At 49.0% G+C, this 26,118-nt stretch overlaps 2 protein-coding genes across 12 annotated transcripts in view; one reads left to right on the top strand and one right to left on the bottom strand.

Annotated features, from left to right (window-relative positions):
- Wnk (Wnk kinase) overlaps window positions 1–26,118 on the top strand; it is a 540,152-nt gene that overhangs the window by 462,945 nt on the left and 51,089 nt on the right. For 10 of the 11 annotated variants that reach the window (XM_065456126.1, XM_065456128.1, XM_065456127.1 and 7 more), the window contains one exon: window positions 9,192–9,501. In XM_065456126.1, coding sequence (XP_065312198.1) covers window positions 9,192–9,501 — 310 coding nt within the window. The remainder of the gene's footprint in view (window positions 1–9,191; window positions 9,502–26,118) is intronic. The other variant, XM_065456129.1, reaches the window with a different exon arrangement.
- On the bottom strand, window positions 17,948–21,122 carry LOC139061401 (uncharacterized). The gene is made up of 2 exons (XM_070541395.1): window positions 20,941–21,122; window positions 17,948–20,215 (listed from the first exon to the last, which is right to left on the bottom strand). Exons 1-2 carry the CDS (start codon window positions 21,120–21,122, stop codon window positions 19,468–19,470), a joined length of 930 nt encoding a protein of 309 aa, XP_070397496.1. The 3' UTR covers window positions 17,948–19,467.

The raw sequence follows: 26,118 nt of genomic DNA, 5'->3' as shown, positions 1-26,118 counted from the left end.
CGCTTGCTCAGGCGCACATTTCGTTGCCGCGCCGAACGCTGCGTTGCTCGACGCTCACCGCGTCCAATGCGGGGCGGGGCGTCCAAGGCGAAGCAGAGTAACGCATGAGTTGTTTCTTCGTCTAGCCGAACCAAATATAGCCAAGCAACAGCAGTTCACCAGGCTAAACAGTGGTTCAACAACTAAAATAAAGGCTAGTATGCTTCGCATCCTGGGCTTAACCTTACCTAAGCCACAGCCATTTTTTTCTTCCCTAGGATCACAGGAGCAGCCCAAGGGCTGCATGATTCCTGGATCACTCTTTTCTGTAACATTTCTTCGACCTGCTCTGCAATGACTTTTCTCTCAAAAGGTGAAACGTGGTAGGGCTTCTGACGAATTGGCGTTGCTTGCCCTGTATGGATTCGGTGTTGCATACGAGGCGCTGGTGGTGTATGGGACGCTCGTTGGCCTTGAGCAAAATCAAACACTGTGGCGTAGCGAGCGAGCACAGCTTCCAGCAGACACTGCTCACTAGAAGACAGCGACTTGTTAATCATGTGCTTAAAGTCAGCAGAATTATCATGGTTGGAATCGTGGTTGGATTTTTTTTCAGCAGTTGATATTTCGACCGCTTCGACACTGACAAGGGCTTGTTCATCAAAACTTGTCAGTTTAAGTCCTAGCGGCAATGTTATGGATTGGGTTGAAACGTTCACTGTCCACAAACGAGTACAACCATCAGTAATGACAACGAGGGAGTGAGGGACTATCGCATTTTTCTTGAGCACATTGTTATAATCGGGCTCGGCTAAACCACAACAAGAACCTGTACGAGGGCGAGAATTATTCACAGGTACAAACATTGCAGTCTGAGGGGGCAAACACACATCTTGTGACACGGAGAGAATGTCGGCGGCATCGCTGGTGCTATCTGTCATTGAAGTTGGCGCGTCGCGGCGAAGAGAAATCGCGCCACTTCCACAATCCAAAGTTGCCCCCCGCTCACGCAAGAAATCAATTCCTAAAATAATGTCATGCGCTGTACGTTCAAGCACAGTAAATTCACTTCAAAATGTCTGGTCCCCTATCGTAACTGAAACAGAACAGACCCCAAGTGGGTGTAACATTTCACCGCCAACTCCACGAAAGGTAGCGTTCCGATCCCAAGAAAACATAACTTTTTGTCCAAGACGATTTTTGAAGGACAGGCTCATAACAGAAACTGCCGCCCCAGTGTCAACCAAAGCAAAAGCACTCACATTGTCAACTAAAATGCACACTTTGTTTTTAAACAATTTTACACAAGGGGGTCTTGATGAAGATGAACATATTGCGGCCTCACCCCCGTTGGTTGCACCAGCTAGTTTCCCAGCGGCGCCGGTGATAACGAGCGACGACGAGGTGATGGAGAGCATCGTTGTCTTGTCGGTGGTGGTGTGAGGCTGCGATCGGAAACGGGGGAGTCACTGCGGTTCGCGCGTCCCTGCTGCAGCCGCTGGAAGGAAATGGGATACGGCCAGGGCTCGTCAGCGTGCACGCGGGGTGTGTAGGAATTAAACCATGTGGCACGTTGCTGGCGGTGGTGGCAATACCTAGCAATGTGTCTAGGCACACTGCAGCTGTAGCAAATGCGTGAGTCGTGGCTTGTCGCAGCTGACACCGGTGACATGGGTGTCATGGGTGGAAACGTACTCTCAGGCTGGTTGTAGGAGGGAAGAGCCCGCGGAACAAATCGTTGTGGTGCATCTTGTCGGCGTCCCAGACTTGTCGGTTGTGGTGGCAAATTGCTGCTCTCCGTACGATCAGCATAGGTCCTGCGAGGTTCTTGGTAACCCTGAGGTGCCCAGGTGGCCGGTGGCACACGAGAGCGATGATCAAATGCACACTGATGACACACATGAGTGTCGTCAACAACTTTAAGGCGTTCAAGCTCTTCTTTAACCACTTGCCGAATCACCGAGGAGATGTTGTCGTGGGTTGGGACGGACACACTTGCAATTGTAGTAACATTGTCCAAGCGTCCAAACTTTGGCCCAATCCTCATTTTCAGCGCTTCAAACGCCCGGCAGTGTTTCCTTAGATCAGACGGAGTACTAAGATCTTCCTTCGTTATAAGAAAATGATAAACATCTTCAGCGATTCCTTTAAGCAGATGTCCTACTTTGTCTTCGTCTGTCATGGTAGCGCTGACGATTCCGCATAATTTCAGAACAGCCTCTATGTACGTTGTACATGTTTCGCCAGGTAATTGAGCTCGTTGGGAAAGCGTCTGCTCAGCCTTCTTTTTCTTAGAGATCGGGGGCGCGATCGGAGATATTTTGTTCGATACGTGTTCTGTGCAGTTGCTGCAACGTCACAAAGTTGCAGTATGCAAAATTTGCGACAGCGGGGCGGAGTGAGCAGCCAATCAGGAAGCGGTGACCTCCCCGGAAGTTTACCTCTGTCGTTTGTCGTCTGCTTGCAAACAGTATACTACAAAGCCAAATGTTTCTCGTCTTCCAATTGAATGAAATCTTTATCTAAAAAAATTTATTTTTTCTTCTCAAGCCCAAACACGTTTTCAAATAGCAGTACGTGTGACTACTGCAATTCATAACTATTAGGTTCTTTGCGTCGTCCCTAGGTGGTGGCGCGCACAGCGAGAAGGAAAAAGAAAAAAAAACGACGGGAAGAGTGGAGCACTTTTCAAGAGGCAGCGACAACATCCCAGTGGCTCGCTGGCACCGATGATGTTGTCGATTTCTCCGTACAACCAACGAATTATTTGTTTCGAGAAACAAAAACGACGCCGGAATTCACTTTCTGCCATTTCTTAAAACGCGTTTCGCACCGCCACCCGCTCTCCTCCTTCCTCTAGAAACGCCAGCGCAACAACGTAAGTTTCCAACGTGTGGGGAGCACACGCGCCCATCTTCCCCCGCGCCGTCGCGTCGAGCGCGGCATAGACAGGGGAGGGGCGCACTATGCCCTCTCCCGATTCTCCCTCGCTCTCGCGACACGCGCGCGCCCTTCCTCCCCCCACTCGTGGGCGGGTAGCTTACGGGCGAGGCGGACATTCCCCTCGCCCAGGTAAAAAGGTACAAAACAGCGCGACCGGGGGAGGATGTGGGGAGCACACGCGCTCATCTTCCCCGGCACAGTCGCGTCGAGCGCGGCATAGACAGGGGAGAGGCGCACTATGCCCTTTCCCGATTCTCCCTCGCTCTCGCGACGCGCGCGCGCCCTTCCTCCCCCCACTCGCGGGCGGGTAGCTTACGGGCGAGGCGGACATTCCCCTCGCCCAGGTAAAAAGGTACAAAACAGCGCGACCGGGGGAGGATGTGGGGAGCACACGCGCTCATCTTCCCCGGCACCGTCGCGTCGAGCGCCGGCATAGACAGGGGAGAGGCGCACTATGCCCTCTCCCGATTCTCCCTCGCTCTCGCAACGCGTGCGTGCCCTTCCTCCCCCACTTGCGGGCAGGTAGCTTACGGGCGAGGAGGACATTCCCCTCGCCCAGGTAAAAAGGTACGAAACAGCACGACCGGGGGACACGCTCCCTCTCTGAGGCTGGACCCCTAACCTGCCAGACTGGAGTACCTGCCGCAACCCGTGAGTGAACCACGTTGCCTCACTATCCCGGGCAACGAGGCCAGCCTACTTATTACTATTACAGAGAGGACATCCCTCTGCCAGTGTTCTTTATTGCCGGTAGCAATAAACGTTCTTACAGTTGACGCCGCTGGCTGCCTTATTCGTTCGAACCCGACGTAGCCGCGATTCCCGCGCTACGGGTTGGGGAGTAACACAAAGCGACTGCGTGGGGCTAGATCCGGTGCTCGCCTTCAGCCCTAGCCGCACGCAGAGTGGAACCCTCACAAACGGAAGTGCCATTTTCTAGAATTAAACTATAGATTGGATTCAAACGTGCCATTCCGCAGCCGAAAAGGCCGCCTGTTGGATCCAATCCAATCCACCGGACGCGCCATCCGAAGCCGTATGATCGCTCCAAACTTCTCAACTCCCGTCGCGTTCGGACGAAATGCTCGGTGGGCGGATGATTGAGAGAAGCGTGTCGTCATTTTGACATCACCAAAAATGGGGCGGCACTCCGCGGCTGGCGACGTCGGCGCGAAGTGGGCCAATCGCGCGCGCCAGTAACCGAACGAACGCGCCAAACAACCATCTCCGATCGCACCGCGGGTCCCCAAAGCAATTAGTGAATTCCTCTACAAAATTATCCCAGCTCTCGTGGTTTTCAAACCAGAGGAGTGCGGTTCCAGCGAGAAAACAAACGACATTATTGAGCTGCTTCGTAGTGCTCCAGTGGTTGTGGCGACTCACTCTGTTGTAGTGTTTAAGCCAGTCGTCGACGTCTTCGTTCGCCTTCACCGAAAAGGTGGGTGGCTCTCACAGCGGTGTCCAGTAGCCAGCCTGACCTCCATGATTGCTGTCTGTCCCGCCGCAGGTGGGGTCGTCATTGCCTTCTCCGGAATCGGTCATGTCCACTGCTTGTGGTCGTAAACCGGCCAAGTATCTACTCCGTCGGACAGTTGGTAGAGCTGGGTGGTCCAGGGTCGTCCAAGATTTACCCCACACATCCACTAAAGATGTTACGAATGATGTTTATCTACAAGGTGAAACAAGGTCTGAGATGGAAGCTACAGGCCAGGCCCAGCCGGCACAGAGTACCCCGAAATTACGCGCGCACACTCTACTTCTTTCTCTGCCTCAGTCGCACAGTGCTGCGACAATATGTCAATATGTTGCCAATAGAGGTGCACTCCGTTTGACCCAAGGCTTTGGTGCACCGGATGTTCTTCAAGATTCCATGCTGGGATTAGGTCTTAACCACATGAAATGGTCCGTAAAATTTTGAATTTTGAGGTACAATTCCTTTCCTTACAAGGACATAAGCTCCAGGTAGTACGTACAGTATCTTGCTGTTGTGCCTTTTATCAAAGTTTCTCTTCCTGCGGTGCTTGTAGACCTCTTGTGCTTTGACAGTTTTCTTGACTTCAGTGAGTTCGAGGTTTTCTAGGAGGCCTAGCTGAGGATCAGCAGGAAGAATTGGCGCTGTCCTCGAAGTGGAAAAATGAGAAGTGAAGTTTAAACCAGTGGTGTGCAATGTGTTGTGATGTTTCACAGCGGCCTCAAGGCAGCACCTCCAGCCGCCTGCAAAGTCTGTATAGATCTTACGATACTGTTTGATGTCTCATATGGCACGTTCCTTGAGGCTGTTTGCTGCCAGGTGATATGGATAAGAATACCTGATCATTATGCCATGCTCCTATGCCCACCTTGATAACTTGGGACTCCGTAAAGCCTGATCGAAGAAACATGGGAGACAATGTTAAAGGCGCAGAGCCTGGAAGATCAGCGAAGTCTGGTGGACTGGGCCCGGGCTGCGGCATTAGCCAACGGCTTTCTGGACTAAGAGAGCCGCCCACCTAGGGCGAAGAAAGAGCATTTTGTCGCTGTTTCTCACAATAAACGTCTATTCCTCCTCCTCCCCAGGAAAGCCGGCCTGTTGTCGCAGAGTACCGTCTTGGTGTGTTTAAAACATTGAGGGGATTGATATTGATACTTTTTGTGCGCAAACAAACAGGGACGAAGAATAGGGGCAACACAAGGACGAGCGCACAAGGACGAACACAAGGAAAGCGCTCGTCCTTGTGTTGCCCCTATTCTTCGTCCCTGTTTGTTTGCGCACAAAAAGTATCAATATGAATATGTTCCAACTAGGCCGACTCGCAGTTATGGGGATTGATAACAGCATTTGCTTCTTACTTTCAACTTTAGCCACAATTGTCCTTGTGCACTCATCTGTGGAAAGCAGGAAAGCTTGTGTTCGTTTGACTCCTTCACCCTTGTTTTAAGCTCCACAAAGTCCAAATGAATTACTTCGAATGGGATGCTTAAATGTTGCCACATGGTGGTGATGTTGAAGAACTCAGTAGCAAGACTGTGAAAGAGAAAACTAACCTTTATTTGGCGAACCTGTGCCCACAAAAACAGGCTACACTTATAGAACAACGATAGCAGCAAACACCGTCGGCGATCATCGAAAATCTGCTCAGCGGGTCAAGCGCATCGGCTTTTATACAGCAGTCGTCGAATGTTCCAGACTAACCGTTGGGACCCGCATGCCTTCCACAAAGTTCTACACCATTCGCGTCACGCGATGAAATCAGATAACACAAGGTTCGGCGACAACAGACAGAGGATAGAAGCATCGATACCATTCCAGAAACTTCTGATACATGCAGGTGCGTCCCGCACTGTGCGATAACATTTGTTAGGCGGCGAAACCTGGTCGCCTGATAAAGACAAGTACACGTGTCAATATTCAGGGTTTGTCGTAACATCTGTCCATCGCTTAAATTCAGCTTAGTTCTCCTGGCAGACATAGCATGTGCGGATGTGAATGCTGATGTCGTTTTCCATGTGAATCCATGTGGCCATGTGAACCTCATAAGCAATTTTTCATATTTGTGCCAGAAGCCATCATGTCTGCCTGATCCAGGAGTGTTGTGGTACAGATGAAGACTCCTTTGAACTATAGTTTGTGGTACATGATGCTTTTCATTGATAAACTGGAGATCTTCTGTACCTTCCCACAGCTTAATCTTGCAGGCGTCTTAGATGTGAGTTTGTCCAGGACGTCACATTTGTAGGGGTCATAGATAGCACTGCTCAGTGGCAAGGTCAGTGAAAGCAGAAAGTGAGAGAACAAGAACAGAAGAATTGGTCACAAAAATATCTAGAGGGATGTCAGGATGGCGTGACAGACAGTTGGCATCTTGTTGTAAACAACCATACCTGTAGGCCATGGTGTATGGGTATTCCTGAAGTCGCAGCGCTCAGCGACTTAGGCATCCTGTTGGGTCCTTTAGGGAAGAAAGCCGGCAGAGCACGTGGTTGTTTGTAGGGACTGCAAATGGCTGATCGTACAAATAAGAGTGAAATTTTGTGACTGCCCAGACAAGTGCAAGGCACTCTCGCCTGGTGATAGAATAGTTTCGTTCGGCTGCAGAAAGCAAATGACTTGCGTATGCAATCACATGGTCGTACCCTCGCAGACACTGAGACAAAGTGGCACCGATTTCACTGGTGTCAGTGCTCACTGGCGTCAGTGCGGGCTTCAGTAGGAGCAGACAGGTTGAAGTGCACCAAGATAGGTAGAGATGTCAACAGAGAGATAAGCTTCAAGAAGGCAATTGCTTGTTATGGGCCCCAGGAAAATGAAGCATCAGCTTTCAAAAGGGTCGGAGAACTTCTGCAGTGTTGTGCATGAAGAGGTGAAAATACAAAATAAGGTCCACATAGCTCTGCACCTCCTTGGCGCTTGTCGGCATGGAAAAATTCTGCACAGCCTGAACTTTGTCATTGTTTCGCCGAGGCAATGAAGGCAGAGCAGGATCGTCTTGAACGTGCGTCGGCATGCAAAAACTGTCAGGCAGACGTCAAAAAGTTGAGTACATCTGGCAAGGTTGTGAGTTCCACAGAGTGCGTCAGTGGCGAGAAATATATCCGACTCGTCCACAGCAGAAGCAGATAAACTTATCATCTGAGGTGCGCCATGCTGCCAAGTTGGTGTTACAAGAACGAGCTACGAGCATCGGTATGAATCAGGTGGCCGGTAGTCCGGTGTTTTGATTGGGAAAAGTGACTGCAGTCCCATGTTGGCTAGTTCTTGCCATACAATAGATTGGATGAGAGAAATTGTCGTTTGAGAAACGGCAGGGGCATGCACTTGGGGTGAAACAGGTGAGGCAGCTTCAGTCTCCCGTCAGACAATACACACTATATTCTCTGGTGCAACAGGAATGGGTGGTAGGCGGTTGTCTTCACACGTAGATGTCGAAGGCGTGTTGGGGAGGCATGAAAACTGGTACGCAATACAGTGACTTTTTGCTTCTTCAAAGCGCCAGAATTTAGTCATGACATCCCAAACTGGGGAGGAGTCTTTGAAAATCAGAAGGATAAACACGTCGTACAGTGTATGTTTGAGGATGTGGGTCGATAAATACGCTAAAATCGATAAAAATATGCTGGAAGCTGAAAGTGACCTTTTCAGCTTCCAGCGTATTTTTATCGATTTTGCGGCAGAGCGCTATAACGTCTTGAACATATGTCTAGTACAACTTGGTGCAGGTCTGAACCTGGCATGCAAGTTTTTTCTGAGCATCATGACGGCATCCGATTGGCTTGCCAAGCAAATTGGTGAGCTTTTGCTTAAACACGTCCAATGTCATGATTTCTTGTTTGTAGTTTGTAAACCAAACTTGCACCGTTCCCACAAGGTTGTTATGGTACTATGTTGGCTAGCATGAGTGCATGGTCCTAGTTGTTGAGTCCGCTTACCTGTTTGTACATTTCCAGCTAGTCTTCGACATCAGTGTTGTCGTCGCCGGAAAATATACAGGGGTCATACGGTTGTATTGGAACAGGATGGTGGTTGATGGTAGTTGGTTCAGGCACGGTCGGTAAAGTGCCTGAAGTACTGTCATCATCGTCTTGAGTAGGCATGGCAGATGGAGCTAAGGAGCGTCCCCTGCATAGATCCGTCTGGATTCTTGCTTGATTAGTGTAGAAGTAATTTAGATAGTGTGTCGGCACCGGTGAGGAGTTTTTCAGGACGGTGCGAAATTATGAAGTCAAAGTGTTGCAGATGATTGATCCATCTGGCAATGCTCAGAAGTTGAGTCAGTGCTTGATGATAAATGAAAAGCATGAATTTGGCACCTTCCATGTAAGTTGGAAAATGTCAAACAGCTTTTAAGACGTCCAGAGCTTCCTTTTCTGTGTTATAGTGATACACTTCAGCGGGTTTCAGTGTATAGCTATAGTACCCCACCACGTGGTGTTTCGTTTGATCAGCTTGTTTGGTTGTTTCTTGTATAGAACTGCACCGGTTGCATACTGTGATGCGTCCATGTTCAGCACGAAAGGCAGAGAAAATTCCAGTATTTGCGAGATGAGAGACGAGTGTCGTCTGTCGTTTATTCTCACTTCTTAATCGGCCTTGCAAAGAGCTTTGTGAATGTGTATTGCATCCTGTCCTGACTTTCTGCACGAGACTTGCACAAGCCTATATGTTACTCAAAAAGTTCTGATAACATATTCCTGAACTTGCCATTGCAATTTCAGATAAATGTGAATACCATGGTGGGCAAGCAAATGCTGCTTGCAAGATATTCTGTAATGCCTAGACTGATTTGCAGTAGGCTTTTGTGCAGGTGTTTGCAGAGCACCCAGCCACTGTCTCGCACTCTGTGGGAGCTGTAATGCCACAGGCAACTTCAGCAGCACCAGTCTTGTCGACAACGTTGGTTCCTGTGTGCACCCAATCGGTGGGCCAGATTTCTACTGATACTGGCAGCAACATTCCAGTGCCACTGGTGACACTCGCAGACAATGTGGGTAGCACAGCAGCCACTGAAGCCACTGCATCACCTGTGTCAGCACCCTGCACCTTGCTGGAGCCTGCTGTAATTCGGCCACAAGGCATACTCCTTGCACAGCCTGCATCCAGTGGTGAGTGTATGAGATAACTGCTTAAGACGAGTTTTATTCATGTACGTCCTTTACATTTAAGGCAGGAAGCTGGGCTAGTTGGTAGTTATTCGTATAAGGAGACATTGCACTAGCACGTAAAAAAGGACACGGACAGGAACATCAAAAAGACACACCAAACTCTATACATCAACTGGCTTTATTCTCAGGAGGACACAAATACATGGGCAAAAAGGACGCCTGCTACCTGATTAATCCCTGAAGCACATGTGCAGTGGCACCCTATTGCGCAAGAATTTTAGTTCCTTTGCTGTCAAAGTAGGTTTGCTGACGTAGGCCTGCTTTCCCAGTGAATAAGGAAGGCCTCAAGTATATCGCACTCTCTCTGATCTGTGCTAGAAATAATCACTTGAGTCTTATCAAACAGTGGCATGCATTCAATCTCGCAGCGCTTGCAATGTGCCGCCAAATGGCCAGGTCCCGATGGTGCCTCGGTGTGCCTTTTTCATGTTCCTGTCCGTGTCCTTTTTTACGCACTAGTGCAATATCCCCTTATATGTCCTTTAGCTTTTGAAATATCTGCTAGCCTTTTGTTGTACAGCGCACATACTTTTGTAATACAGCGCACATACTTCTAAGTTTTCATGGGTGCCTGGCAGCATATGCTAATTGCAGTACAATTGGGTTATATAACTTTTTGTTTTGAATGGCTTTGAATAAGTTTTGCATTTGATTTGTTTATTTAAGTAACCCTCAGGGCTATATGGCATAGTGGTAGCACAAAATATCCTGCTAAAAGAATGTTACGGTGATCTTTCACTTCGTGAATGTGGGTTAACTTGTCTATAACTATATAGACACTCCAGGTGCACTTCTGCTGTTGTCGTTTCCTCAATGTTCTGTACAAAGTCCAAGGGCAATAACATCATCCCTGTGCTCCGTATGCTGTATGTCCGAGTGAAAACGTGTAACACCTACACTCTGCTGATCGCTTTCAAGATAATGCGCGCAGGGCCCCATAATACACAGTGTCTGGTGGACTACAATGCCACCCTGCTCCCCCCTCCCTCGTCTCCCCCCGGGACCATGCACGCTATGGAAGACAGCGCACTGCATCCTTGCTTTCCTCTTTGGCGCACGTGAGATTGAGCTGCAATTGTCAGCTCACCGTCGCACCAGTTGCACGTTTTCACTCTTTTTTTTTAACGAATAAATGTGAAATAAGGATTTATTTCTTGATTGATTGATTGATTGATTGATTGATTGATTGATTGATTGATTGATTGATTGATTGATTTGCAACCACCAAGTTGGTTGTGCATCACAGCTCATTCTCATTAATTACAACCCCAGAGGGCTTGTAATGACTGAGATTTCTATCACATGTGATGAAAATTGCGCCATGTGAAATGACTGTGAGGACTATCATCCTTTACATTATTCAGGATGACATATGTCAGGCTGCCTTGGTTTTGTTTGGACGCTGAACTGCGTCAACCATTTCTATTGGTCCACACTATGGGAGGCTGTGGAGAACTACACAGCCAGGTGTGCCAACCATACAACTCAAATTATTCTTTTTCAGCTTTTTATTTCACACACATTCGTGGTTTATAACCAACTTCCTGTATAAATTGTAACCACCTCTACAAATATTTTCGTGATGTTTTAGCCAACATTGTACGAGGAGCAATTTTAGACTGACTGTATTCTGCTTTTATTTAATTTTTACGTGCAAGCATAACTGGCCAGCTTGTTAAATTGGCGAATATATGTTTGAAGCTGCGAAAGAGGAAGGCCCGTGGAGGTGAAGAGAATCACACACCGGGGAAAATAAGAACAAGCGTGCTTAGCATGCGGCAAAATAACGCCACCTAGAGAAAAGTGTAGGTAACGTTGAGTGAAGGGACAATGGAGAAATGAGGAAAATTGTCCCGGAGGTGGAAGGTAGGCGGAGGCGTGCTGCATTGTCCTCCGCTGGCAGTTGCAATGGGTGTGTGAGCGCTAGGAAGGTGCCGGAGTCGTCCTGTGATCAAGTGGCCGAGCGCCGAGCAAGAAGGATGGAGAAGCAACGCAAGTCGACCGACCCCGAAGTCATCAAAACAATTCCGGCAAAACAAGTTTGGCAAAAGGCGCGGGCTTCGTGTGCCCAGGAGACTCCCGAGGAATGTGCTTGGCGACTTGCGACAAAGTGGGTGTATCAGGCAAGATGCCGTAGCTTAGACCTCCTCACCAGCGTGAAGCCCGTTTGGGAGCCCAGCGCATGCAGTGTCTTGCACGAAGCCTGGATGCGCAACCCCGAACAGAATGTATCGATTGCGATAGCAAATTAGTTGACAGCTGTACAAAATTAGGATAGTAGTTTTATCCACTGTATAAACTTCCAAACATTCGCTTACTAATTAAATTAACAAGCACGCTGTCAGCGCACACAGGCAAACATGAAGACGTCACACTCAATGACCGCAGACACTCGCTGTCAAAATGCTGCCATGAAGAAGCGCAGCAGCAGCAGCAAGCAAAGTGACATTTGTGCTGTCTATCACTTCAATGCAAACTCATGGGCGAGAACACAGCACCCATGCAGCTATGAGCCATCAGTCCCACTGCTACAACTACACTCTGCTGATCGCTTTCAAGATAACGCACGCGCGGCCCCCGAATACGCAGTTTCTGGCGAACACCACCCTGCCCCCCTCCCTCGCCTCCCCCCGGGACCGTGCACGCTATGGAAGACAGCGCACTGCATCCTTGCTTTCTTCTTTGGAACACGTGAGATGGAGCTGCAATTGTCAGCTCACCGTTGCATCAGTTGCACATTCTTACTCTTCCTTTTTTTTTTGTAAATGAATGAATGCGAAATAAAGATTGATTTATTGATTAATTGACATGCAACCACCAAGTTGGTCATGCATCACAGTAATCAGTGCGATTTTTGGTCGCCATTACTAAGAAGGAGAAAAGGATGGGAGAAAATTTGTTAAAATTGCATCAGAAGCTACTTTGCAGTTTGTTTTGCTTATGGTGGATGTCGAGAAATGTCACTGACCATTCCACAGGTGCAGGAAATTTCAATTGTAGGGAGTCACAGATTGCCAAATCTGCCATGTGCTGTCAGCACTGGCATGCAAATAGGGTAAATAAAAGCTTGTTCTTCAGGTTCCATTCTCTTGTGGAGACACTGCTGCGCTAACAAGAAAGAGGACGGTATGCTGCAAACAACAAACCTGTTCTTGCCTAGTGTTCCACGAGCCGCGTCGTTTTCTTCGTATTAGTGACCTGGAATGGAACACCAGGATATTCCTGATACAATCCGGGCCTCCCCAATGACAACTTGTATGTGCTATGGGGTGCCCCTAGACAGCCGCTGTGAAAAAGAGGATTGCAGTTTGGCAAGAGAATTAGAGAATCCATCACGTACCGGGAATGCCAATCTGACAGAACAAATCTGGCTGTGGTGAAGAATAAAGAATGTCTCTGCTCCTGCTCTCAATGTCGTTCGTGGGGAAGTCTGAGAACCCGTGTTTCCACAATGCTTGCACTGTCCGCCTACCTCCTTTTTACGCACAAAACCCTAACCTCTGGTTCCTGCAGGCTATGGGGAGCTTCGAGATTGACTATCTCTGGTCATTGCTGCCACCCGAGTTTGTCACAGAAGTTCAAGACGTCTTCACCAAGCCCCCTGCTACCAACTCATACGATGCCCTTCAGAGTGCCATTCTGGGTTGCACAAGGCCATCCGAGCGCCAGCAACTCCAGCAGCTCCTTGGCATAGACAAGTTGGGCAACCATCGCCCAACACAGCTGCTTCGTCAGTTGCAGAGCCTGCTTGACAATGTGGCAGCCCCGTTCGAGGAGCACCTTTTGAAGTAGCTTTTCCTGCTGTGACTTCCAAAGTTTGAGTTTGTGTTAGAGTTTATTCAACCACATAGCAGGTACATAAGAGTGCACATGGACGTGGTTAGGTGTGATGAGAAGAAAGCTGCATTTCACAGCTTGACTGGCCCCATCACCCAGAAAACTAAATTTAAAAATTGCAGGCAGCGGAGAGCGACAACACAAAAGCATGCATGTGGCCTGTCACAGCAAAGCGTAAAATAATACTCTGATAGATAAAAGAACATTAAATAACAAAGCAATGGATAATTGCATGACATTAATTAACCATCACAAATATGACCTAATATTAGATGAATAGCACATTCAGAACATCCTATGTAGTATATCAGTTTTGGACAAGATACATAAACTTTCAATTGTTAATCTATATTTGTTCAGTAAACTCGAAAGACAGAAATGTGATGTTTGCAGTCCATAATTAGTACAAGGACATGGTGCATAACCAATTCCCTGTATGTCAAGTGAGGTGACTGGCCGGATTCGGTTACAAGTCGGCCAATATATGTAAGAGGGTACTTCCTCTGCGTATTTCTGATTTAGAAGTTGACAAAAGTTGACAAATCATCAACTTTGGTGGATGACGCCAACACCATAAGGAAAGTCGCAAGTCAACACTCAGCGGCTTCTAACGTTTCCTTCGCTCAGTCATTTGGTTGTGCCTCACATGAATTGACCCACCCCCCTGTGTTGAATCCCCATAAAGACACCGAGCTTCGTCATGACCTTTATAATCTTCGCGATCTTGTTGCCACCACATTGCATACTGGCCGGCAATGCGCTCGGGACCATTTCCTTCATAACTGTCCTCATGAGTTTCAACCAAGACAAAACGCCTGCCACTTTCCTTCACCACAGCCTTTCTACCAGACCAAGCTTCAGAAGTGTGCTTCGTACTGCTGATACCATTGTTGTTTTGGGGCATCCACGGAACACTGCACCAGGCCCTGCAGCTAGTTGGGAAACTAAACAAGGGATCGATAGTTGAAACTGGAGGTTCCAGATGCAGTGACGTTCTCTTTTCTACATCGCAGTCCTTACAAACAGCCTCAGGTTTTCCAAGCTTGATTCCCGTCACTTTAGAGGACACCCAAAAAACGGCTATTGTGAAGCCCTTTAGCCTGTTTGAATTTAGCCATATGCTTTTTGACTTGCATATTGCTGTGCAAAGGTTTCAGCACTTTGTTGATGTGATCCTCTTTGCTAGCCTTAAACTGAGCATCTCCATCATCTACGTCTCGTCTTGGAGCGTTTTGCCATACATGAGTGTGAGTTTGTTTTTGCTTCTCTGGTGTTCTTGGGCCACCTTGCTGACAGCAGTGACATCAGTCCTCTTCTAGGAAAAGTGAAAGCTATCACGGACTTGTCCAGAACCATTACACTTCGTGCACAGCTTTCTCGGTTTGTTCAACTACAGTTAAACCTCAACATAACTAAGTAAGGAACTCTTTATAACTTCTTGTCCATAGAACACCAAGTATTTTGAATCTCAATATAATGAAGTATGTTTATACATGATTTCTGTCGTGTCCGCTGCCGGAGCGGTGATGCGAGCAAAAGACTGACACCACTTCGATGTAGCCACGAACTCAAAAAGCCCCCATGTTTAATAGCCAGCCGCTTTTTATCCCTTTTCCTCAATGACGTCACAGCCTGTGCACATGAGTGCTTGGTCAGATCAGAGATAACCAATAATACTACATCTCCCCCCCTTTTTTTGCAACATATAGAAAACAAATTAACCACAAAACAACCAAACAATATGAAACATACAACTTGAATGAGTATACAGCACCAAATCGCAGTACAGTGAAATCTCGGTACAACGAACTTCAGGGGACCGCGGGAAAATGTTCGTTATTCTGAAAGGTCGTTATAGTGAAAGCCCAAAAATTAGCCATAACAATAGCATTTCAGTAACGCAAGCGTCCTACCTTTGAAACGGTACCTCCTTGAACTCGTTTCTCACACAATGCACACGTGATCGTCAGACAAGGCACATTTATTTTAAATAGTCCGTGATCGTCTTCTGACGGGTGCAGCACAGACTCTGCAGCACGAACAATTCCAGACCGTCCGCATTCTTATGCACGCCTTCGGTCACTGTGCCGCTTTTGGCTATAAATATGCGGAGTTTTCGCAAGCAGTCCAACGCATCTGTGGCCAACACGGACTCGTCGCGGTCTTCGGGTGCTTCCGTAACGTGCAGCAAGATTCTTGCTGGTGCTTAAAGATTTTCTCCTTATCTTTCAGAATCGTGGCGATCGTCGACCGCGCCACTCCACGTTCTTTAGCCACGACGGATTGTTTCTTCCCGTCTTCTATCTCGCGAAGAATCTCTACTCTCTCGCTCAAAGAAAACTGCTTTCGCTTCTTCGCCGCGGTTAGAGTTGTTGAGCTCATGGCAACGCGAACGCCGGCACGCACTTCTAACACAATAATATAACCAGAAGAAAAACAAGATGGACAGGCCTGATACGGGTGACAGCACGCGAACAACTGAGAAAACAAGCAAGAAAAACGTGATGTGTCGTCACCTCCGCAACAGGAAAAAAAAAGCCCACTTCAGCGTTAATTACTACTTTTTTTTTTTCTTCTGCCGCACCGTCTCAGGTTTTACGAGCCCATGCTCCCCGCCTCTCCACTCACAAAACCTGGTGCGTCGTTGCCTCCACAACGGAGAAGGAAAAAAAAAAAGTCTCCGCCCGCATCTTTCTCCTTCCGCGCCATCTCAGGTTTTTGCGGGAAGCAAGTTGCAGGGCGGCCCGCTCTTCGCGCTGCGTCGTCTGCTAGCTTAGAGCTCCGACTGCCGTGACAGATACACTGAAATCTAAGAATCCTCGCATTTCGGGATATGAGTTCGTAGTACTGAGGCGTTGTTAAGATGACACGGAAATTAAATAACGATCGTTATTCTGAAATGTTCGTTATTCTGAAGTTCGTAGTAGTGAAATATTTTTACATTGAAACTATAAGCAGTCGGCACGGGATTTCATAAAAGTTCGTTAATCTGAAATGTTCGTTAATGTGGTGTTCGTTGTAACGGGGTTTGACTGTATGCAGTTCTCAAGTGTAGCCATATTGCTGTGGCGGCCTTATTTCTCGACCATAGCGTATCATATAACCACCACCAGGTCTCCCGTCCTCATATGAGGCAGCAGCCGGCATTGAATTAAGTGCAGAAGGCTCTGCCAAGGCCTTGTGTTCTTTGGATGCAGCGTCCGGAGTCACTGGAAAGTCATAGGACGGGTCATGTGCGCCGATTCGCTTGCTATACTGGACCAACGCGTGTCTGTTTCTCTTAAGTTCAACCCCGTCGTCTGTCCGCACCCGATAAGACCGAGGCTGCATGGCTGGACTCAACACTTTTGCTGGAATTTTGCTGTCTTTTATCCATACCCAGTTCCCTGGGGCGAGTAGTGGTAGCTGCGTTACCACATGGCGACGGTCGTAGTCGAGTTTTTGCTTAATCCGCACTGTCTTGTCTTTGTATCAGAGGCTCCTGAGACCACTCATCATTGACGGTACTAGGTTTTTCGGGTGCACGGGAAGCATAGAGCGCAACCATCGGCCCATCAATAGCTGGGCTGGGCTTGTACCCAAAGGACCTGGAGAGTCCCTATAAGCTAGGAGGGCCAGGTAAGGGTCAACCGATTTTCCAACATCCGTTTTACCATCTGCCCTGTACGTTCGGCCGCTCCATTTTACAGTGGGTACCTGGGGCTGGACGTGACATGATGGAAGCCATAACTTGTCGCAAACAATGCAAATTCTGCAGAAGCGATTTGCGGACCGTTGTCTGTTATGACAAGTTCTGGAATGTCGTGCCTAGCAAATATACTCTTGATTTGCTCAATAAGCGCCGCCGAGCTCGTGGAAGATAAAAGGGCAAGTTCTGGATAGGGCGAAAAACAGTCTACGACCACAAAGTACAATGTACTGTGCAAATGGAAAAGGTCAGCTCCTACCTTCAGCCAAGGCAAGCTGGAGGACTCTGACGGCATCATGGGCTCGGCTTTTTGAATGCGCAGTCTCGCGCACTCTCGACAACTGTTAATGAGAGCTCCTACCTCGGCGCTGACACCGGGCCACCACACAGATTCACAGGCCCTTGCGCAACATTTCACAATGCCCTGGTGACCAACATGCAATGAACAAAGTATTTCACTTCTTAGGTTCTGAGGCACCATAAGATGAGACCCATGCAGAAGCACACCGTCACATATTCTAAGGTTTGCTCTCTCCGACCAGTAAGGGCCAACTGCTCACTTTAGCGCAACGTGGCCAACCCTGCTTACAATACAACCGGAGTTGTTGGCAGGTGGACTCTTTTTCTTGTGCGAACTTTATTTTGTTCCCTTGGGCTGAAAATTTCAGTTCGCTGATACAGCCTTGTGCGTCGCTCGATACTTCGCCACAATCTAGCTCCCCTATCTCTACATCCGCTTCCGTGCAAGGTGCCCAAGAAAGGGCGTCGGCAGTGCCAATCTGTTTTCCTGGGACATAGGAGACTGAAAAGCGATATCGCATGAGCCTCACTCGGAATCTTTGTATTGTAGGGGGAAGCACATCAAGGGGTGACTGACCGAGTAGCTAATACGAGTGGTTTGTGGTCGGTCTCAAATTGAGATTCCAGCCCTATCAAAAACCCTTCCAACCTCTCTGCCTCCTATGTCGGCGCAAGCGCTTCCTTTTCTATCTGCACGTACCATTGTTCTGTAGGTGTTAATGAACGAAAGTGATATGCAACCGGCCGCCTTTCCCCATCTGCTTGCAGTTGCATGAGCACACAGCCGAGACCGAATGACGACGCGTTGGCGAACGCAGTAGTGCACAGTTTGGGGTCGAATTTTTTTATGCATTCCACCGAGGTGATCAATTCTTTCAGAGACTCAAATGATTTTTGCTGGGCAGGCCCCAGTGCCACTCACGGCCTTTCAAGAGAAGACTACGGAGCGGTGCTGACATGTCAGCAAGGTTGTTCACAAACCTTGCCAATAGTTTATCATGCCCAAAAACCTGCAGACATCAGCAACATTTGATAGCGTAGCCATTTCGTTTATGGTTCGAACTTTCTTTGGATCCGGCGTGATTCCCGACGCATCGACCACTTAGCCTAAAAACTCTACTCTGCTGACACAAAAAGAACATTTTGCCCGATTGAGTGTTACCCCCGCTGCAACCAACGTTATGAGCACTGCGTGCAGCTGTTCAACATGTTCACGCTTTGTAGCTCTGTAAAGCAGAACGTCGTCCATCAGGTTCACTACTCCTTGAAGGCCATCTAAGATTTCCGCCATTCGCTTTTGAAAGTATTCCGGGGCTGAGGTGATACCGAACAGCAGTCGCTGGAAGCAGTACCTGCCAAAGGGGGTGATAAATGTTGTTAATTCTTGACTTTCTTTCGCCAATTTAACCTGGTGCAATCCTGAATTGGCATCTAATTTCGAAAAGTATGTGGCTCCCGCCAGTTGCCCAAGTGCATCGTCTACGGTTGGCGCAAGACAAACCATTCACATAGGACGCTCTTGTTCAGCTGGGTTATATCCACACAGATTTGAACTTCCCCACTTGGTTTCACTACTAACACCATTACTGCACACCATTCCTGCACACCATGTAGTCGGGCCATCTACCTTACGAATGACTTTGCTTTTGACCATTTTGACCGACTATAGTTTGATGGGGTTCTTTAACGGGATGAGTACCCGACGCGGCGCAAAAATTGCAAAGGGGACCGCGCCCTCTTTCATTCGAATGGTGTATTCGCGTGACATCATGCCCAGTCCAGAGAAGAGCTGCGGATACATGTGCTCATACTGTTTATCGTCAACCACAACAAGAAATTTGACTACACCAAGTGCTTCAATGGCTGGGAGCCCTAATAGGACACACTGCAGTGACTCTACAACATACAGTGTTTGTCGCATTGTTTTGCCTTTCCAAACAATATCTTCTGAAAAACAACCATTCACTTCGAGGCGCTGATTTGCAGCGCTTCTCAACACCGCTTATGACCTGTCTATACGAGGCGGTACACCGGGAAAATCGGGCGGAACAACAGTGACTTCTGCTCCTGAATCAATTTTTTCACTTGCGCGTACACCATTGATAGACACTTCCGCGTATCTGGCATTTGAGCCGTTGAGTGTCCCAACAAAAAAGTTTTGACCGTCGCCTTCTAGCATAGACACGCCCACCTGGTAGTTTTCTGCTTCTCTTGTGACACACCACGGCGAAATGTCCCTTGATTCCACAGTGGTCACACCGCGCAGAACGTGCAGGGCACCGGGCTCTTGGGTGGCTCGACCGTCCGCAGAACTGGCACCCTTGCGTTCGACGCTGTGCTGTGGCACCAGGCTTCCAGTTGCTGGACCGCTTCCTCGTTGTTCGTTGGACCATGTCAAGTTCGCCTGTATTTGCCTCGTTGCTGATGGCCCGGAGTTTCAGTTGCTGTCCGTGAACTGTTTCCTTGAGCCTGGCCCTCGCCAGAGCGGTCGCTAGCGTAAGGGTGGCATCCATCTGGAGCGCTTCCGACAGCTGTGCGTCCTCGAGGCTGACCACAAATCTGTCGCGGATCATTCGATCCCAGAATTCTGCAAATTCACAGCGGTCAGCAAGGTCATGCAGGGCTGTCACAAAGTTGTCCGCACTTTCCCCGGGTTCTTGCTTTCGTCTATGGAAATTTGCACTTTCATAGACTATATTCTTCGTGGCCACAAAATGGGGGTCAAACTTTTTCTTCACTTTCTCGTAGCTTTGAGACTCCTCTTCGGTAACGCTGAGTGACTGAAAAATTTTTCTGGCCTGCCTGCCCATTGTAGGAGTTGGGGACGGACTTTGGGATGAAAACAAACTTGGAGGATTTATTTTACTTTATATACAGAGAGACGTCAATGAACAGTCGTACAGTCATTACGGGCCGGCAGCAACTCGGACGCTGCGGCCCGCGGCAAGAAGTTTGAGAGAGGTCAATCCGGGAATGCTCCAGGATCTCTGGAATGCTCTTCTGGTGCTCCCGGTCTGCGTCTTTTAAACCCTTCGAGGTCTGGAAGACGTGTCATGTTCGGCCAATGGGAGAGTCCGCTCAGATGACGCCATTTTCGGCCAATGGTAGGCACCCGTGCGGTGGTGTCACACCCGGTGGCTCCATGCGGTCTTGCCTTGCTGACTTATGATGCTGACTTACGATGCTGACTTACGATGCTGACTTACGCGCCGTCACAAAGGGAGAACGGGGACGACGCTTGGGCCCCGGTTGTCCGAGGGCCCTCTTCTAAGGCGGCTGGTGCGACGCTGCCAGGCCTTCACGGTACATCACAGCCATCTTGCTTCGGGACTCTCGTTACCTGGAACAGTGCCGGGCTATCCCTTCGCTTTCTGGAAGAGTCAAGCAGTGAATAGCTCCACCGGCTGTGTACGAAGTGGGGGCCTTCAACTTGTTTGCACGTGCGCTCCTCTGGAATGTGCTTTCCGCGTTTCTGCGCTCCTTACTTAGCAGTGGCGCGATTCGATGTGGTCTGGGGAACTCAAGTAGGCTCAGGAAACAGCCCCATATCTAACACCATTGTGTACAAAAGCGTTCGCACCTGGGCCTCCCCCCTTCTGTCGTTGAGCCCCAACGCGTAGCGGTAGTCATCGAATGACATAACCCATTCTGGCCATTCGGAAGTCCGGTCGAAGTTGAAGGGTGTCGGTGGCGGGATGGGTGCCGGTGGCGGGGCTGCCACGGGCGGTGCTGTCATCACACAGATCAAACGCCGGGTGAGCGCCGCAATGGCAACTAGGATGGGGGGCTCGATCCCACTTCTGACACCATGTCGTGTCCGCTGCCGGAGCGGTGATGCGAACGAAAGACTGATGCCACTCCGATGTAGCCACGAACCCAAAAAGCCCTCGTGTTTAACAGCCAGCCGCTTTTTATCCCTTTTCCTCAATGACGTCACCCGATAACACTACAATTTCGAAATAATGAAATTTCGCTGCCACTATGAAGGAATACCGACATAATAAATGGAAACTTCTGCAGACACAGATGGCCAAATGGTTGACTTACATGCGGCAGCTTGCGAACGCACGTCTCAAATTGTGCAGCCGGACAATCCGCCAAAGCAGAGCAGTGTGACATTCCGTATAAAGTCCAAGAGCGACAAGACCTTATAGCACCTTGCGTGCTGAATGCTTTAGGTGCGATTAAAAGTGCATGAAGGTGAGCAGAGAAGAATGATGGCTTGATGAGCGCCGTCTTCCTGCGCCTGCACACTGGAGGACGGGGTGGGCGGGGCAGTGAGCTAGCGGTAACGCAGTCAAGCACATGTGAAGGCAGGGGAGGAAGGGATTAGGGCTAGGTTTGGGCTAGGGCGGCTGTGGCTGCGCATGGCTGAGCACATACGCAGGTTACACACACTGTTTTAGAGGCAATATGGCGCATTTTCCAAGACTGGGCAAGCTGAGATAGCGTGGCATCGTGTGTTGTCTTCCCGCACATTTAGTACTGACGGTTGTGTAATCTTGAGTTTCGGATACAAGTTGAAGTGTAAGGCAGATGAAGCACTTGCTCCCCGCTGCTTGTGCTTTTCGTGATAGCATCTTCTCACTGTAGACAACACTATCAGCCGCAGGGGTAGAGTAGATTCAAAAGCATGGCTGGCTTTTCTTCGTACTGCCAATTTGAAGATATCGCCCACAGGGCATGAAACAGTACCTTTTGTTGCCAACTCTCAAATTCAACAAAATGAAGTTTTTCGTGCTTAAATTTTCTTTTTCAGGTGTCCTGATAATTAAAAAACCTTGCGGCTCCTTACATGTAAGAAAAATCTATTGGCGACCAAACCTATTTGCATAAATGATTTCAATATAACGAAGCCCACTGTCTATTTTACCAACTTTGTTATATTGGAGTTTAAATGTATTGCCATAGGTTGCTACCAGGTTGTGTTATTTCCATGTAACCTTAGGAAGACCTCTGCTATGTATGCACCAACACGCCCACCCTTGCTTGGACTGATAAAGCTGATACTGCCTTCATGGCTAGTAATCAACGTCCTCTCTGCTGCTGATCTCCTGGTTCATCTAAAGAGTTGATGCCCCTACGAGTGTCATGATTGATGCTTCAGGTTCTGCAGTTGGCAGTGTATTGCCGCAGCTGATTGATAGGCACTGGTAAACCTCCGGGTTTACTTTTTAAAACAGTAACACCAATGGAGGAGCAGTAAAGTGCTTTTGGCCGAGAGCTTCTTGTGGCCTCATCATCAACAGCAGCAGCAGCCTATTTTTATCTCCACTACAGGACGAAGGGCTCTCCCACCAATCTCCAACCATCCCCACTTTGCCCTAGCTGATACCAAATAATGCCTGCAAATTTCCTAATTTCATCATGCCACCTGATTCTCTGCCGTCCTCTACCGTATTTTTCTTCCCTTGCGGCATACTTTACGGTCAAGTATTTCTGTTACTTCTTAGGAAGAATGCCCATTTGTCATTTTTACAGACCACAAGCAATTGACGCATGCCTTCACCTCATCTAAAGCTGCATGCTCCGGCATGCAGCAGACGACGATTCAGGCTACATGGTACGTGCATCCGAACAAGCGAGCGACGCGTAAGTTCCACCCAGATCCAGCACCCCAGCTTGTACGCTCAGAAGACTTCATATCCACGTCGAGAAATGCAATATAAACAACACTACACAACACTGCTTCGCTTTACCCGAGCACACTCAATAAAATTATGCCCCTGCGAGTGACAGAACACTTCACCACAGCATGTTGTCCACCGACGGTTCCGCTGATCGCCAGCGATGGGGCCGGTAAGCCCACCTAGGTGGACGCCGCGGCCGAGGGCGCTTGCGATCCAGCCCGAGCTCGTCGAAGAGCGCCTATTTTTGCCAAAACGGTTAACACTGTACACTTATGTCGCCTGTAATTAAATACAAATGGTTTACTCAATGCAGAGAACTGAGGTGAAACAGCGCGAAAAAGACGAGGACACAAGGAAACAAATACCCTTGTGTACTCGTCTTTTTCACGCTGTTTCACCTCAGTTCTAAGTATGAACCAACTAGCCCTCATCAAGATCTTACTAACTGAATGCAGTTGTTGTGAAAGACAAACATGCAAGCGAAGCAAGCAGGTCACTCAGACGGTCGGCGTGTGCTGTCTGCCTGCGAAATGTCCTCCCATTGCGGCACCCGATCTCGCCAGTAGCATAGTACTAGTGTACTAGACGCTGCTTCACAGAACAGGCACACATTCGCGATAATGTTACTGAACTGGTAACTATTTCGTGCCGGAAACAAACTGCAGCCGGCAAGAAAAAAAACAAGATGGCGAGAAACTGGCCCACCGGCCCGCCTCTGTGGAGGGAACGTCAGAGGACGTCACATGCCAGCCGCACTGTCATTGGCTGCGGCCAAACAACGGTGCGGTTATTGGGCTCGTCAAACTATGAAAATCTGGCCGGTTTGTCGCATGCCGGACATCCGATCCGGCGCTTCGGCATGGTAAAACACCAATTTCGGCGCGTCGGACACCGGATCGGACACCGGATCGGACACCGAATCGGACCGTGTGTCTCACACTTTATGCCAGCCGCCTGCTGTCACCTGCTGAGAGAAATTACTCCTCACCGAGCTGGAGTGCTTGGCCTTAGTTTGGGCTGTCGCCAAGTTCCGGCCATATTTGTACGGCCGCACATTTTCGGTCATTACAGATCACCACGCACTCTGCTGGCTGTCTTCCCTCCGGGACCCGGTAGGACAGCTTGGTCGCTGGGCTTTGCGGCTCCAGGAATTTTTGTTTGTTGTCAACTGTATGGATGTCTCCACAAGGACGCTGACTGCCTCTCTTGCCACCCCGTGGAACCCCCTGAGCCTACTGTGCATGATCTGGTGACCTGCGTGATGGCTTTTACTTACATGACCAACATGCGCACTGAACAACAACGCGACGAATCCTTACAGTCCATCATCACCAGAGTGCAATCCGGCAGCACTGATGCTGTGTGCCGCATGTTCATTCTGCACGATGGCATCCTCTACAGCCGCAATATCTGCCCTGACAGCCCTGAGTTGCTCCTTGTCCTTCCTCATCATCTGCGATCCGTCGCTTTCGAACAACTTCACGGTGCACCGACGGTGGGATACCTTGGCGTTTTGCGAACATACGACCACGTATGATGCCGGTTCTTTTGGCCGGGTCTCTACCGCTCCGTGCGTCGTTGTGTTGCAAATTGCGAATTGTGTCAGTGCCGGAAGAAACCTCCCCTGCCACCTGTCAGACGACTCCGTCCAATTGAAGTTCCCTCTGAACCGTTCTTTCACGTAGGCCTTGACCTGCTTGGCCCTTTTCCAACTGTGGCTAGAGGGAATAAGTGGATCGCCGTCGCTACTGATTACGCCACATGCTACGTGATAACAGAGGCGTTGCCGACTAGTTCCGCAACAGACGTCGCCAATTTTCTCCTCCACGGCGTCATTCTCCATCAGGGTGCACTTTGACAGTTACTTACAGACCGCGGCCTCTTGTTCTTGTCTCGAGTTGTCAACGACCTCCTCCGCTCTTGTGCCACTGAGCACAAGCTGTCCACTGCCTAACACCTACAAACGAACAGTTTTATGGAACGTCTCAATCGAACAATCACAGGGATACTGTTGATGTACGTCTCCAACGATCACCACGACTGGGACACCACGCCGGCCTATGTGACATTCGCGTATAACTCGTCCCGACATGACACCACAGGATAGTCACCCTTTTATCTTTTGTGTGGTCGTGACCCCACATTGCCGTTTGATACCATCCTCCCTTCTGTGCCACGCTTTGAAACTGAGTACGCTCATGAAGTCATCGATCGAGCTCGCATGGCACGTCACGTCACCTAATCTTATTTATTAATCTCACAGCATATACAGATAGAGCGTTATGACCACTGCCATCACGATGTAAAGTTCGCGCCAAGTGCTTCGGTGCTCCTTTGGTCACCATGTCATCAGGTCGGCCTCTCCCAGAATCTTCTCTCTCGCTTCGTTTGTCAAGTTAACGACGTAAATTATGAGATTGCGCTGCTACAGTTTGATGCATCCTGAAGTCCAACGCCTGTTGGCGTCGACCTTGTTTCACGGCTGAAGCCATACTTAGCTCACAATTCTTCGCCTACCATGCACCGAGACTGTGCTTCACCACCCGGGGGTCCTGTTGCGGAAGGATGAAAGAAAAGAGGAAGAAGATTGCGGGATGCTGGCTGCCGCGTGTTGTTGGTGGTCAGTCATTTTATCTACTCTGACTCATTTTGTATATATTGACACGTGCACTTGCCTATCTTTATCGGGCGACCACGTTTCACCGCCTAACAAATGTTATCGCACAGCGCGGGACGCGCCTGCATGTATCAGAAGTTTCTGGAATGTTGTCGATGATTATATCCACTCTCTGTTGTCGCCGAACCTTGTGTTATCTGATTTCATTGCGTGACGCGAATGGTGTTGAACTTTGTGGAAGACACACAAGTCCGAGCGATTAGTCTGGAACATTCGACGACTGCTGTATAAAAGCAGACGCGCTTGACCCACTGATCAGATTTTCGACGATCGCCGAGTGCGTTCGCCGCTACGGTTGTTCTTTGAGTCTAGCCTGTTTTTGAGGGCACAAGTTCGCCCAATAAAATGCTCGTTTTGTTGATCACAGTTTTGCTGCCTTCTTAACCGTCGCTACCGCGTGACAATATATATATATATATTGTAAA

The sequence above is a fragment of the Dermacentor albipictus genome, chromosome 6 (genome assembly GCF_038994185.2).
Source record: "Dermacentor albipictus isolate Rhodes 1998 colony chromosome 6, USDA_Dalb.pri_finalv2, whole genome shotgun sequence".
Taxonomy (NCBI): domain Eukaryota; kingdom Metazoa; phylum Arthropoda; class Arachnida; order Ixodida; family Ixodidae; genus Dermacentor; species Dermacentor albipictus.
This window is presented reverse-complemented; position numbering and strand designations above follow the sequence as displayed.